This window comes from Hippoglossus stenolepis, chromosome 14 (assembly GCF_022539355.2).
Source record: "Hippoglossus stenolepis isolate QCI-W04-F060 chromosome 14, HSTE1.2, whole genome shotgun sequence".
Classification (NCBI taxonomy): Eukaryota; Metazoa; Chordata; class Actinopteri; order Pleuronectiformes; family Pleuronectidae; genus Hippoglossus; species Hippoglossus stenolepis.
Genome location: NC_061496.1, coordinates 20,871,575 through 20,887,071, shown reverse-complemented (window position 1 = coordinate 20,887,071; position 15,497 = coordinate 20,871,575). Strand labels below are relative to the sequence as shown.

The 15,497-nt window shown below is 40.7% G+C and overlaps 1 protein-coding gene across 1 annotated transcript; it reads right to left on the bottom strand.

Moving 5' to 3' along the window:
• Positions 1-7,834: 7,834 nt before the first annotated feature.
• LOC118120596 (histamine H3 receptor) lies at positions 7,835-14,685 on the bottom strand. Its single transcript, XM_035175679.2, has 3 exons — positions 13,440-14,685; positions 12,726-12,892; positions 7,835-9,838 (listed from the first exon to the last, which is right to left on the bottom strand). The coding sequence occupies exons 1-3, from the start codon at positions 13,714-13,716 to the stop codon at positions 8,990-8,992; spliced, it is 1,293 nt and encodes a 430-aa protein (XP_035031570.1). The 5' UTR covers positions 13,717-14,685; the 3' UTR covers positions 7,835-8,989.
• Between the last annotated feature and the right edge of the window lie 812 nt (positions 14,686-15,497).

Here is a 15,497-nt window from a genome sequence, read left to right as displayed (position 1 = left end):
CCTAAACCTAACCTGAAAACATGTCTTTACTTTTTGTCGTCAATAGGAAGACAATTTCCCATAATATCACAATGTAAACCGATTGAGTAACTGAACCACAAAGACACAGGTTTGCGCAAATCATCTTATTGGGACATTGCATTGACTTTCACTCCTTATTCCTAAACTTAACTGTGACCAATTCACATCTTACCACTAACATTATCCAGGAGCTCAGAAATTATGTTTTTTCTTAATAGGACCAAGCTTTGGTCCCTCTGAGGTCTACAGGTCCTGACAGGGTCAGTATTTATGCTGGAAAAGGTCCCACAGAGATAATAAAAATGAGTACGAGAACTCTCTTTCTCACACACACACACACACACACACACACACACACACACACTGCAGACAGCTGCCAATGTGGTCTGAGCACAGATGTCAGTTTATAATGATTCTGAACAAGCTGTGAAGCAACACTTCAGACTCAGAGTTTCTCATCTGACTGAAAAACAACAAACATGAGGGATGCTTCAATACGTCGGAAGTTAAGAGCACTTAAGTATGAAATACTATGCTTTTCCTCCTGGAAAAATGACTTTAATAATAATAATGATAATCTTTATTTATAGAGCACTTATCAAAACATAGTTACAAAGTGCTTCACAAATCAAAGCAATCAGATAAAACACAAAGATGAAAGAAACAATAAAATTGAGTAAGAAACAGTAAAAGTCAGCTCGTGTAGTGCCTTGTGGGTAACGCAAATTATCTTTACATCAATTTTAAAACATACTGGAAGCCAGTGTAAAGAGACTTAAACTGGGATGATATGTTCAAACCTGTTAGTTCTGGTTAAAAGCCTAGCAGCTGAGTTCTGTACAGTAGCAGCTATTGTTTTGCTATTAAAGCATGTAAAAAGGCTGTTGCTGTAAACCAGGCATGATGAGTTAAAAGAATGTAAAATTATTTCAGTAATTTTTAATGTTATTAAATGTTATGCATCCAGTCATAGTGTCTCATAATGTGAAGTCATTGGTAGTGATGAAACCACAGACATTTATTGTGTAAATCTGCAGTTCCCCTCGGCTTTACAGAGCTTTATGGTGAGCAGATCACTATTCAGCTGTCCAACTCGCAACTTTAAAGTTTTGTTTTCCTCTACCTGCCCAGCACCAAACAGCACGTAGACACAATTAGTGACAACCTGGTGAACATGGAGCAATTCCCAGCCGAGGAGCCGGATATATTACAAGGAGTTTGAGACCAATAACGGAGTGAACACTGGACTGAACCTGCACCAGATGATACATGACTCTAAATTAATGTTGCTCTGTAACTGCTGGATGTGTAAATCAAACTGTTTGCTAACAAGTACAGGATTTTTTTTATTTACTAGAGAGCAGAGGAAACAAGCTGTAAACACAACACTGACATAAGTTGAATGTGTTGGCAAACAGTCAGATCCATCCAGCAGTCACGTAGCAGTGAGTTTAAGGGTTCAGTGTGTAAGATTTAGGTGAAAGGGATCTATTGGCAGAATTTAAATATATAATAATCCTAGTGATGTTTTCACGTTTGTGTTTTATCTAAATTGTAAGAACTGCTGTTTTCTTTACCCTAGAAGGAGCCCTTTATATTACATTACATTTCATTTAGCTGACGCTTTTATCCAAAGCGACTTACAATAGGTGCATTCAACCATGAGGGTACAAACCCAGAACAACAACAATCAGCTATTGAAATAATTTATACTTATATTTGGAGAGGGCCCTCTCTATGAAGGCCGCCATGTATTTTACGGTAGCCCAGTCTGGACAAATTAAACCTTTTAAGTTTTAACGACAACTGAAGGCACAGGTTCTCTTTCATGTTTGGAAGGGGAGGGTGAGGTGAGGGGTGTTCAGCTGCAACATGCAACTTTACCACTAGATGTCACTAAATTCTACACACTGAACCTTTAAGTAAACTGCAAAGCTCCATTGAGCTGAAGTTGAATTTGTGGATAATTCTCTGTGGATTCATAACTATGATCAAACCTTTATAAAAAAAAGTAATCATGTGATCCATTGTTAATTTGTTGACAGCATAAAATAAACGTTTCTTTATGTCATCAGAGCATATTTCCATCTTACTCTTTGCTGCACTAAAAATAACAATACAAATAAAATGTGTGCCTTTTTATTTTCATTTGATGATGTATTCATTTGATGCTTCATTCATCAGTCAACTTAAATGCGGATTTAAAAACACGTATAAGGCCATTGAGAAAATACATCAATGCTTTGTGTTTAGATGAAACGTGACAATCAGAAGGCTGCATCGGTCGTGATTTTGATCCTGTTGTGTTTACAGTCGGAGCAGGTGTGTCCTCCTCCTCAGCGTCTGACTCCTCAGGACAGATGCCAGGTAGTGGGAAGAGAAGTGCCTCAACAACCTTAATGGCATCAGCGTATTCATGCCAGCCCGATCACTTTTCTGTCCACTCAACATGGGTGAGCTGTCTATTTGTTTCTGTCACTGCTCACTTCTGTTTGGTGAATTAGCATATAAAACAAGGTCAAATGTAATCAGGCTAAATGGAAAAGTTCCTCATGACAGCGTCGCAGTGAGTGATAAGTGACAGATGAGTGAAACAAGTGAATGTAGGGCACAGACACATCCTTCTGAGTCCTGAGTCCTGAGCTCACCTCTGGATGGGAACATTGGAGAGAATGATGCAGTAACTGGCATGACTTTTTGTTGTACAATTTTCATGATCTTCATATCATTATTATGTTTAAAATAGAAAATGAGGAATGAAATTCATCCGTCCTTTATTTACATCACTTATACTTTGAGGGTTGTGGTCAGCGGCTGCAGCCAATCTCAAAACGTCTTGGGGTGAGAGGCGTGGCTCACCTTGGACACTCTTGAATAAAATTCACACTCATATCATTTTTACGAGTGACCGCTGCAGTAGTGGTTTTATATTATTACACAGAGTTAGCTGCTTATACAACATAATCACAAGTCAATGTCCAACTTTAGTAGTTCATCAAAACCCCGGCTGTGATACTGTGGCGTTTGCCAACGCTTCAGAATGACCTAGTTTTACTCTTTCAGGTGAACTTTGAATGTAATTATTGAGGACAAAGGTTGTCAGACAGAACTATGGAAAAAACAAAATCATTATATACCTGGATACTAATCCAAATAAGCAAACATTTAAGGTAATGTATTTTTTTTATCCATGCATTTTAAACATTGCTGTCCTCTATGTTCCGCATGGTTGAGAGATCAGCACTGACTACAAACTGACTAGTACTGGTCTCTACGCAGTGTAAAGCTGGGACACAGTAGAGAGCAGCAGGCAGTAATGAGGTGGAACCAGAGGCTCACTCTGCACCAACAGGTTATCAAATCAACATGTCAGATCGCCATGTTTTCTGTCTGAGTAAAAGAAACACAAATGGCAAATCAATAGAACATCAGTTTGTGCTGCAGTTTGACAGGTTTACAATGTCTTATTTGTTCTTGAATGAGCAGGCTCTGGGAAAATGAAATATTAATGCCACACACATCAGCAGTTTATGTTATTGCTTTGGCTTTGTTTAGTCACTGCTTGGCTATCTGATCACACTCATTACTTTGCTGTTTGTGTATCCGTGCCCATGGGCAGTTAAGTCAAAATTTGGAAACAATATCTCTCTGAAACACAGAGCAGGGAGCATTAGGAGCATTACATTAAAGGATCACCTTGCTTGAGCTCTCAAATCAAAAACTCCCGTTGAACCTGATCCATCGTAAATCGTGTCCCATTCAGGAAAAATCAGTGAAGAGCGGAGCCAGGTGTCGCACCTGGATGGGAGATACAAGTGGCAGAACTCATTTTGTAAGTACTTAGTATGATGGTACTGCTGATGGTATTGTCTTGGTGAACTGACAACCTAATGGTTCCGGAAGTAAGGGTCGGGACCCCCCCGGGGGGGTTACACGATATGGTGGGCACAGAAAGGTTTAAAAAAAACTGTTACAAATGGTGTGTTTTAGTCATAAGTTTTACACAAAAAAAAACGAAATTACATGCAAATAAAAAAATATTTCCTGTCATCTGATTTTCTTCGTCCTCTCATAATCCCTAATGTGATCATTACAGATTAGTGATAGTATTGGTGTGTGCGTGCGAATGTGAACGCAGCAACGGAGGAGGATACCTGAGGACATTTAAGATAAAAACTTGGTGTAAATGACGCCGTTTCGAGTCGAAAAATTTATGTCGGGGCTTCCAGACACTTGGATGACACCACAGGAGCAGTATGGAGGCATTTAATGTTTTTTTTTCTGTTGCATATATGTTTGAAGAAGTGGTCACCATTTACTTAAATTGTATTGGATTTGGCTGCAACACTGTTTACCCCTGAAACTCCTAAAGAGTTTTGTGGACTCAAACACTTCACCCACCCCTCCATCTGCACAGTGGTGAGTAGATAATGAGTGGATCAAATATTTTTGGTGAACTATCCCTTGAAGGTTCATGTGATAATTCTCTGTAACACTGCTTTATTTTCATATAATATCATGAAAACAAGAAAAAGTGACTCATCATATTTTGTTCGTGGTAATATTATGTGAACTGAGGTTTGTGCTGTAAAACAAATATTTGCAAGTGACTTTCCTCCGATGTCATAGAAAAGACAAGTGGGATGTTTCCTGTCTGTGTCCTCTCAATGGACGTCACTCAGTCTGACAACACGTCACTAATAACAGCTGAGGAAAACAAACCCTGTTCCTGGGAAACTGTTCTGACATTAAGCTGTTTACTCAGAAACCTAGAAGGCAAACCTGGAGTTGAAACGCCAAGTATGAGAAATTTACAATTTTACTTCGACAAGGACAAGATGTTGTTGACCTAATTCGAGAAAAGTGATTTTCAGCAATTTGACTAATTGGACAGAAACAAGAACTATAAAATTGCTTGTATTTAAGTCTGTCTATTTGAGAGAATATTCCACAGTGCATTTCAATTCTTTTGTTTTGTGTAAATGACTTGTGTTTACACGCAGTTTATCACCTTGGAAACACGTGCCGTCTTGTCGAGGGAGCAGCATTTATACTCCAGGTCTTTGCCTCTCTATAAAACAATCTTCCCTTTGACACAAAACAGAAGAAGCAGAGATCCGTGTGTTCCCCCTCCAGTGCTCGAGGATCTCATCTGTGTTTTGTGCTCAACAGAAATTTGGTTCCGTAACAATTATTAACTGTCACTGTATCCCAGGGCAATCCAAATGTGAACTAGAAGGATGTGAACTGCTTCCAATTTCCGTTTAGAAAGGCTGTGAATATTGGTTGTCAGGCGTCCCACAGCGCTCGCAAACAGTGTCAATACACTGCTGAGCATTTTGTTTTCTATTTGCAAGTCCACCTGCGTCTCTGCACAGGTCACCTACACCCGGTCTATTCATCTCATCCTCAGCTAACCTTTTCAGAAATGCCTTCAAATTGACTATTTTGGGGGGAGAGGGAGGGTGACACTTGAGCTCCTCAACTAAGAAGTCCATTTTCCATTTGTGTCTCATTTGTCTTACATTTTTTGGAACTGTTTAGGAAAATTATTTTCAGTTGTCAGCAGTGAATCAACACCCACAATAACTGCTATATTTAAACCATTGTTATTAAATGGGGTCAGTGGCAGAACGATACCACCAAATAGACAAAAAAAATCTATTTAATCTCAAGAGTTCCTGCAGAGAGAACTAAAAGATGGCTGGGGAGAAAAAATGTCATTCTTTAGATTGTGTTTGAATAGAAGGAACTTTGTTAAAACAAAAGCCACTTAATGTGGTGTGTTGTATCCACAGTCAGAAGTGGAGATGGAAAGTCTGATGATGGGAGTGTTTCCAAAGTGTTACCGAGATTCGGCTCACATATGTCACTAAATGCTTCGAAGGTACTGATCTTCTGCATCTGTCCCTGCTGAACCCATGAACCTGCCATATAAACAATATGCATAAGCTGCATGCTTTGTATTTCTCTTTCCATACTGTATTTATTACTGTACTTGACTTTAAGACATAAAGTTGTAGTTGTTGGCAGGAAAAAGTCAAAAATAATCTAGTAAATATAATTTCTTTCAACACCATAACTTGAGCTGCAGCATGTGTCCCAGGGTTCAACAGTCTCCGAGGGTCTGTTTTCCCTCAAGTAAATTGTCCCACATTATTCCCACAGCACAGAGCAACAGTGTTGTTTCCTGGCGGTCTCAAATCCCTGAGGATGCTTTTCCGGACATATTCTGATTCTGTTCATCTGTGCTGTAAATATGTACCAAAGGTCAAAGCCCTACAGTTCTGACATGCCTTTCATTTATCTTGAACTAGTTATCAGATCATAAAAAGCTTGACAGCATTCTTAAAAACAAGATCTGCATCGATGAGTCTTTTGTGAAGACTTGGCCTCTAAAGAAACATCGGCAGTCTTTTATATTTCATAACTTTCTTCTGTGTTCAATAGTAGCAGCTGAGTGTGATACGTACAGTAAAAGATTCCTCTCCACCCACTCAGCTCACGTGAACCATCTCATGTCAGTCTTATCTTGTCCGTTCTTATCACAGCAACCAGAACCAATTGACTTCATACAAAACCCTTAGGCTTTGTTTATACCTGGTATTCAAATCTTTCTCTAGAGACCTGACTACAAGTGGACGGCTCGGAGTACGTCAGTTCACACCTGGTATTATAGTGCATCTCCACGTGTCTCGAGTGACTACTTTATTGTATCCTACGTCAGGACTCTATATGCAAATAAATATGCATGTCAATTCTGTTTGTGAATACCAAATGATGTTTTTCAGAAAGTCTGAGTTAGACAGACAGGTCCGCCCGCGATGTGTTTATGTGAGTGACAGAATCAGATAGAGAGAGAGAGAGAGAGAGAGAGAGAGAGAGAGAGAGAGAGAGAGAGAGAGAGAGAGAGAGAGAGAAGGGCAAGGAGCATATGTGGGAGGCATTGTATAAAAATACTTTCAGTTCATTATCAACCTCTAGCAGGTCAGAGTACATCAGCTGAGTATAGGCGGTCCTTCATATGTGGCCCACATGCGTCCCAGCCCATCTCTGGATGCAGTCTGAGTGACTGGATCTCAAATGTGTCCTCAGAGCAACTTGGGTGCGTTCACACCTGAACTTGAAGCCGTCCACTTGTGATTGGATCATCCAAGACTGCTGTTCTGAACAAGGCCTTTACAGCGTTAGTTCAACATTTTGGCAAATAAGTTGAAATGCTTTGTTGTAAGAGTTAGATGAGATGATTGATAGCACTCTTGTAATCATCCGATCAATGTGCAGCCACAGCAGACTGTTGGCATAAAGACTTGAAACAGTTTGCTTGGTTCTTTTGAGCTTTGACACGTTAGGACAAGAAGTTACGACATTTTTCTTTGGTGTCTTACCAGGGTAGAGCAATCAGATCACTTGTCCAATATATAGACTGTTCGCCATAAGCTAAGTTTCTGTTCAGCTCAAAACCCACCACAAACTCTTTTGCTTGTCTCTGTATTTGTTGTTTGAAGTGTCTGCATCACTTTGGGCAAATATGCATCTTATTTCAATTCAGACACGACACAGCTAAAATGTAGCTGTGTGAACGCAGTTAGACTTTGTTACATTAAGAGAGTCAGGAGGCTGTTCCTCCGTTTCCAGTCTTAACGCTAAGGGAGGCTAATGATCTCCTACTTGTAGCTTAAGTTTCACTTTACAGACATGTTAGCATTTTCCATCTTTCTTTCTTTGGTTTATTTCCCAAACTGTCAAACTATATTCAACACTACCTGAATTCCAAACTTAACCAATAATGCACGGTTACAAAACCTGTGGGCAGTCGTTTTTATTATTTGATTGGCTGCTTACACCGACACATTCATAGCCTTCATACAAAGTAGTAAAGTAGTAGTTCAGGTGGTACAAACCAGTCAAGTCTTTGAATAAATACTAAAGAACACATCCATCTAGCTTGGCACAGACATTATTGTACAAAAGTTTTAATGCTACCCTCATGTAGTAGTGCTGTACATCTTAAACATCAACAAGAAATGAAGTGCAGATACAGTATTGGCAGAAAACAGCTGATTCCCCCTTCCACTCACTTGCTTTTCAGATAAAATGATAGAAAACATCACTGTGGTAAAAAGTACACTCAGTATTCAGTGAACAAATACAGGTTAATCTGTTCAGCTGCTCTGAACTTCGAGGCCTCCACATTTGTCAATGTACCAAGTTCTATTGCTGCATGATGAAAAACTTGATATGGCAAACAATAAGCAAAGGGCCTTCCTTTTCAAATGAATTGCAATGAATACACATCTCTAAAGTGAAAGGGTTTCATGTGCAGGGGTGTAATGAAACTTTATAAAACAATTAAAGACTACAAAATTCCTCCTTCACGTCAAATGAATATGAAGGGGAGTTGAAAGATTTTCTTGCAACAGCAGCACTGTGAAAAACTGGATGTTAGCTAGCGCTGTTGTCTCCCTTTGCTGTTTGAATTCTTGAATTCAGACAGACTGCAATTTAAGAACCTGGTCTGCTCCAGTTTTTGTATAACATCTTAGACTAAATTATGGTAATCACCCTCTGTTCGGCTGTATAATATAAAGCCTTCAGCACATAAAGAGCTCAGTAGTGACAAAGCCAAACCCCAACATTCCTTTGAGTCCTGTTTGCAGAGATTGTCTGGGAAGGTTGAAGATGAAAATCGGAAAATCGGATCAATGGCGCACTGTAATCAAGGACAATTCCACTTTTAAAGGTGCAACATAGGCCACTGCTTTATATCTGCAGTTACATTTTCTCACACTACGTCTTTTCATATTGCTATCACATATTCTCTGACAGTCCTCACTCAAATGTAAACATTTGTCTTTTTTTTGAAAACTGGATTTTTTTCTGATGGAAGAACAGTACATGGATTTTTACAGTGTTTGACCCACAACAGATACTGCATTCATTAAGCATGGAAGTGTAGTTGAGTCAACTAACAAGACTGAGCCTCAATCTGAGGCTGCACTGATTGTCTCTTAGGACACAGTATCTTTGAGAAAGCCCTTCGAAAGCTGCTGTGGCACAGAGGATACAGGAACGGGTTGATGGCTGAGTTCAACCACAGGAGCCAGAATGTTATCTCGTACCAGTGGTTTGCCACACATTCGCCACTACAAACAGCCCGGATAATCATTAGTAGAGTGTAAGGAGCCCAGCAAATCCCAAATATGCAGACTATAATGGCCAAAGATTTGGCAATCTTTTTGTCTCTGGAAAGGCGAGATCCCTGTGTCCTACGACCAGGCGCCAAGCCGGAGGCTGTGTGCTGAAACATCCTGGAGTTCTTTCTGTGTGGAGAGCACTTCTCCCTCTGCGTGAATATCTGACTGGTATTTGGCTCTCCACAGGAAAGGACGTCATCGTCCTCGATAACTGCAGAGATGGCAGTGGGCTCGCTGGATGACACCTTTCGAGTTTTGACAAAAAACACAGACCAGGCTCCTCCGTCGCAGGACTTCTTAATGTTCCTCTGAGTCTTGGTGTCGTCCTCGGCACAGGCGCCTCCGTTCTTGTTCCTGCGATGGATGTTTAGGTAAATGCTGAGGTTGAAAAAGGTCACCGACACGAATGGGGTGAAGAACTCGAAGGTTGAAGCAGAGAGCAGAAAGTACCAAGTGTAATAAAACTCTGCGTAGCACTCGTGGGACGGGACGATGCTCTGGCCGAAGATTGCCTCCCAGAAGATGATGGCAGGGCCGTAGATGAGGAAGGCCAACACCCACACCGCCACCATCTTGAGCACAGCCTGGCGGGTCATATTTCGTTGTGCTCTGTATTTAACCTGTGCCAAAAGAGAAGTGTGACTTAAAATGGATACACTATGAACACAAGTTTACTGCTATTTGTTGCATCTCAAAGAGCCTCAGATGCTCATATACAGTTTTATCAATTTGACAAATGCACTTGCTTCTGCTCTGAGTGTCTTGTTCAAATGAAGCCCTGTTTGTATTGTGCTCTGATTGTCAGGGAGACGCTGTAAGTGAAACCGACACATGAGCCTCATATATATTCGGGCTGAGAGCCACAATGATCAGGAGTGTGAAAGAGACATCTGGTTTCTCCCAATCCACTCCTCCCTCGTCATCACCCGTCGCTCATTCTGTTTTCACTTACTCTATTTTCACTTCACCTCTCCTCAGTCTAATCTATCATTGAGCAGGGCTCCTCTATTTTCCACTCTCCCCATTTTGTTGTTGTAGGTTTTCATCTCTCCTTTGCCAGAAACCATCAAATGTCTCTCTGCATTGGCAACAGCTGGGTATGTCAGCGTGAGACAATGAAGTTGCAAATTAGCCTGGAAACCAGACCAATCAGCAAGCTCATGTTTATTCGCGCTCACAGATGGCTCCGTACCACCCCTTTTCTATCTGTCCTGAGACAGGCCAGGCCAATCACTACCATTTATCTAAAATAGGGCGGGTTTGGTCAGTTTGACTGACAGATGAGCACTGCTAAGGCATTTTTGTTAACATCAAGATGGCTGCTGGTGACATGGGGGGGGGGGGGTCTGTGGAATCCACTATCAGGCAGTGATAAACAAAGTGTATGATATATTTCCCTCTAAAACAAGAACAAACAACTGCACTGTCACTGGTTTTTGATATGACATAACATGTGTCTGCCATACTACTCAGAGAATCCTGCAATAGTTCATTAATTTTTCTTTGCATCGCATTATTAATTGCTCCGATTGTTTGTAGTTCTGCTATGTGACTGTTAGTCTGAGTTTTAAGTCAATATAAATCCAGTGGAGCCACTTCATAATAAAATAATAGATTCTGGCCCCAGTCTCGAGAAGTCATTCCAAAAGCACAGCCTCAATTCCATTTTCCATTTTCTTCAAATTACAGAAAGCCTGCTCACGACTGATCAAAGATTATTCCATAAATAAATAATATTTCCTACGAAGCTACTGAGATTAAAATGTCAATCACAATAGGGCAAAGGTAAAAACAAGTACAGAGATTTATTTATCAAACACTGCTTAGTAAGCAGCCAAATAAGGTTATTCTTCTGTATAAGTGAGCTCGGTCACAATTAGTAAATTACACAGGCTGTGAGACTATAAATATGATCCACATTAAATAAAGCTCAAATGATCGTGTTGTCTGGCGGATCTTCAGATTTAGTCTCAGGAACAAATTAATAAGTGATGATCAATACTGTACATACAGTCTATTGGGTCCGATGCCAAAAAATGATGATGATTGAATATTAAGGATGGATTTACAATGAACTCGTCATACGAAGCAACAAATATCTGATTGTTCTTGTTTCTGGTTAGAAGCCTCTGTAAAGGAGCATTGCAGCCATTTAGTCTTTCACTTTCACCTAGAGGCGGGAGGGCTCACCAATGAATGATTGAAATCAAAGCAGCAGAGACCGAGAAATGTTGGTCTGCAGTGTGAGTCAAGCTCCAAAATCCCTACATCCCAAACTCTATTTCCCATAAAGCAGCTCTACAGCATATTTCACTCGACAACCCAAATCTCCCACGACTTACACCTCTTAAAAGATGATAAGGGAAAGAAAGCCTCAGTCCTGAACATCACCACTGATGCTTTTAGACACGCACTGAACGCCAGACTTTCTCCTGAAATCATCCACAGGGGATGAGTCAGTGGCCCCAGACATTCTCCAGACTTTTTCCGGTCAGACCCCAAGTAAAATGTCCAGAGAATGTCCCAGTGAACACATGAGAATACAGCGGGAAGATGTTCAGAAAATTCAAGTGAGAGAGAAGATGACGTTTCTGGAACGCGACAGATGCGAAAATGAACAAAACAACGAGAACACATTGCATTGTTCATTCCTGAAAGGCAAAATTGATGTCTTAAAACGGCCTATGACGTTGCCAAGGCACATTTTTCGAACTTTAACTATGTCTGATATTACACTCTCATTCTGTCATTCACTAATTCCTATGTAATACACACTTAATAGTTTAACCATAAGCTAGCAGTAAATGTTGATTTTGGAAATGTGTTAATCATCATAATTTTGGTTTATCACTTTTTCTATTAAATTTTTGAAGACACTATGCTGTGGACACACACTCAGAATTGGGACAGTAAAATAACATGGTGGACAGTGAAAGTAATGCACTTTTAGTAAGTGGGTGGTAGTCTTACACTAAAATTTGCATGTTAAAACAAAGGAGAGCACCATTAACATGTTAATGTCCATACGCGCGGACTACTGAGTTAAAAGCTCATGTTTGCATTGACAATATTTACCGACCAGATTAACCACACAAAGAAAATGATTGATTGAAGACACACACTCTTAAAGGGATAGTTCACCCAAAAATGAAAATTCACTCATTATCTACTCACCACTATGCCGTTTGAAGAAGTGGTCACCATTTACTTCAATTGTATTGGATTTGGCTGCAACACTCTTTACCCCTGAAACTCCAAAAGTGTTTTGTGGACTCAAACACTTCACCCACCCCTCCATCGGTATAGTAGTGAGTAGATAATGAGTGAATTTTCATTTTTGGGTGAACTATCCCTTTAGGAGGTATAAATCTGTGAATGTAAATGGAAAGGAAACATTTTAGAACTGACTGTGTCAGTATGTCAGTTACCTGTGTGTGTGTGTGTGTGTGTGTGTGTGTGTGTGTGTGTGTGTGTGTGGTAATGAGCACCTTCACAGCCTGTACTTACAGCCCTTGTGACTGACAGGAAGCGGTCATAACTAATGAGGACAATGTTGAAGACTGATGCGGTGCAGAGCAGGTAGTCCATGACCAGCCACACCTTGCAGAGACCCTTACCCAGCATCCATCGACCCGTCAGGCTGTACGGGATGTACACTGGGATACAGAAGGCACCTGGAACACACACAAACACACGCACACGCACACACACACACACACACACACACACACACACACACACACACACACACACACACACACACACACACAGACACACACTCTGCATGATGATCCAATGCCAGAACGAATCAAGTATGAACAGTCAAACCTCTCCAGACTGTGTGGATGTGATACCTGTTCAATTTGACAAAAAATGACAGTGGGTGAAGACAAAAGCAGTGTGCATTGATAGTTGCATTGAAGAGGAGGCTGTAATTCATCCAATGGGTTGAAGAGCTGCACTCTCCAGAGGGGTGTGAGTGGCTGATTATATATAAAATAGTGGCTATCTGCAAATGCACTGTAACATAAGGGCGGTAAGGTCATCCTGAACAAGCCACACTTGAACAGTGAATCACTATAATTACATGCAGGGAAATGACAATGCGTTGTGGTGGGTGTGCACAATAAGCATGTTAGTGGTGTTTCATTCACAGGCGGGAACAAAAGCAAGAAAACTGAGGAGACACAAAGAGAAGAGGAAGATGCACCATTAACTCACCCACGAGAAAATCAGATATGGCGAGGTTCAGAAAGAAGTAGTTGCTCTGAGTCCTCAGGGTTTTGTCCACGATGAAAGCCATGATGACCAGTGCGTTCCCGGCCACCACCACCACGACCAGCGTCACCATGAGCACCGACAGGATCACCACCTGGTAGCCCGGGAGCGCGGCGCCCGCCTCGGTCACCGCGGGAGTCAAGTTGCCGCTGGAGTTGGACTCCGGGATGTGCGCGCTCATTGTGAATTGAACGTGAAAACCATCGCAGAGCTTTTTCATCTCACGCACGGAAACAAGTGACAAGTCCGAGTCCAGACCGTGCGCTCCACTTTACCACAGGGTCGCACATGACTGAGGGGCTGCGGTTCAATGAAGACACTTTTATCCAAATGTCCATTTTCAGTCCATTGGTAAGAGATGCGGAGACACGAGCTGGAGTTGAAGCGTGTGGTTTTTCAATGAGTAGTAAAAGGTGCATTCCTGTTCTTCTCTCAGCTCAGTGCGTGTCACACAACTGACAGCTGGATGTGCGGGTACCACCGAGATCACACTTTATTTTGTCTCACGTGTCAAGACCGTTGGAGTAGAAAATAAGATCCATATCCGCTCACATTTTCAAAATAAAACCAAATAATATAAAGTCTTTGATGAGAGTGAAGCCTGTCAATAAAAAAAAAATGCACCCATTAGGCAATTTATATTTTGTAAGTCACAAGGAATGATTTCTGATTCAGATTTATTTTGAATAACATAAAACGCAGACCCTATAAAACACGTTTTGACTATTTAAATGCTTGAGCTCGTTCTTTTTCAGCCATAATAGAGTTGCAGGTGTTCATGCATCTGAGAATGACTCAAACCGTACTACATCATTAAAAAAATATTTTGCATTTGTTTCCCGAGACAAAGAGATGCGACGATTTCCGGTCTTCCTAAGGTGATTTCTGCGCGCTTGACAGTTTTGTGTCTTTGTGCCAGCGCAGCTACTGAAGTCTGCGATCAAAGCGCATGAAGTGGTCCAGACCTTTTCTATCCAGTCTATGGTCCAGACCTTTTCTATCCAGTCTATGGTCCAGACCTTTTTATACACAGTATATGATCCAGACCTTTTTATATCCAGTCTATGGTCCAGACCTTTTCTATCCAGTCTATGGTCCAGACTATTTCAGATACAGTCTATGATCCAGACCTTTTTATACACAGTATATGATCCAGACCTTTTTATATACAGTCTATGGTCCAGACCTTTTTATATCCAGTCTATGGTCCAGTCACATGAGGCAGACCGGGAGGAGAGGACCTGGGCCGCAGGCTGCAGGTGTCTGCAAGCTGAAGGGCATCATCAGCACAAAGAGGTTTCAACCAAGCATCAAGGATTTAGTCAAGTGACCCCGAGTTCACAGTCCTGATAAATTCACTTGACAAAACTGGGGGATTACCTTCTTCTTCTTCCTTTGTTTTATATTCCTCCAAGATTATATCAGTCCCCATCATTTAACCTATATGTAATGATTAAGTGTTTTCTCAACAAAGACTTACATCATAATGGTTCTTCTTGCAATTTCAAAAAGCTGCAGTTTACTCTGAAGATCAGGGTCTTTCAGCCACTTGATCCTGATGATCACAGGTTTTTAAAACTGAAGAAATCCCAAAGTGTTCAATAAGTAAATATGACCTTGTGCACAATGTGGTTCTGTTCTCCAGTCAGAAATCTATCTTCCTTACAAGGTTGAAATAAAAACTAAAATAGATAAAAAGCATTGTAAAAATAAGATGCAATATTGAGAAAAACACTATAATGAATCTGAAAACTACAGAATCATTCTTTTTCTCAGTAAAACAGCTTCGGTGAATACAATTTTTACTTCATAATAAATTCTACTTGAATTACTTTTTCTTTTGTTTCTAGCATGTTTTAATTTTTCAGTTCTTTCCCGTGTTTTATTTTATAACGTAACTGTCAGTGACAGTGAAATTCCATGCTATCACAAGCTAATCCACTTAGGTCCTGTGAGCTGTGGCCTCAGACTCGCATTCAGACTTATATTTTGACAGAGTTC

Excerpts from the sequence above, each read along its gene's own strand:
- LOC118120596 (XM_035175679.2), bottom strand. The coding sequence starts at position 13,716 with ATGAAAAAGCTCTGCGATGGTTTTCACGTTCAATTCACAATGAGCGCG. Across the intron at positions 12,893-13,439 it reads CATATCTGATTTTCTCGTGG|GTGCCTTCTGTATCCCAGTG; the intron begins GTGAGTTAATGG and ends TGTGTGTTCCAG. Across the intron at positions 9,839-12,725 it reads TCCTGTCAGTCACAAGGGCT|GTTAAATACAGAGCACAACG; the intron begins GTAAGTACAGGC and ends CTTTTGGCACAG.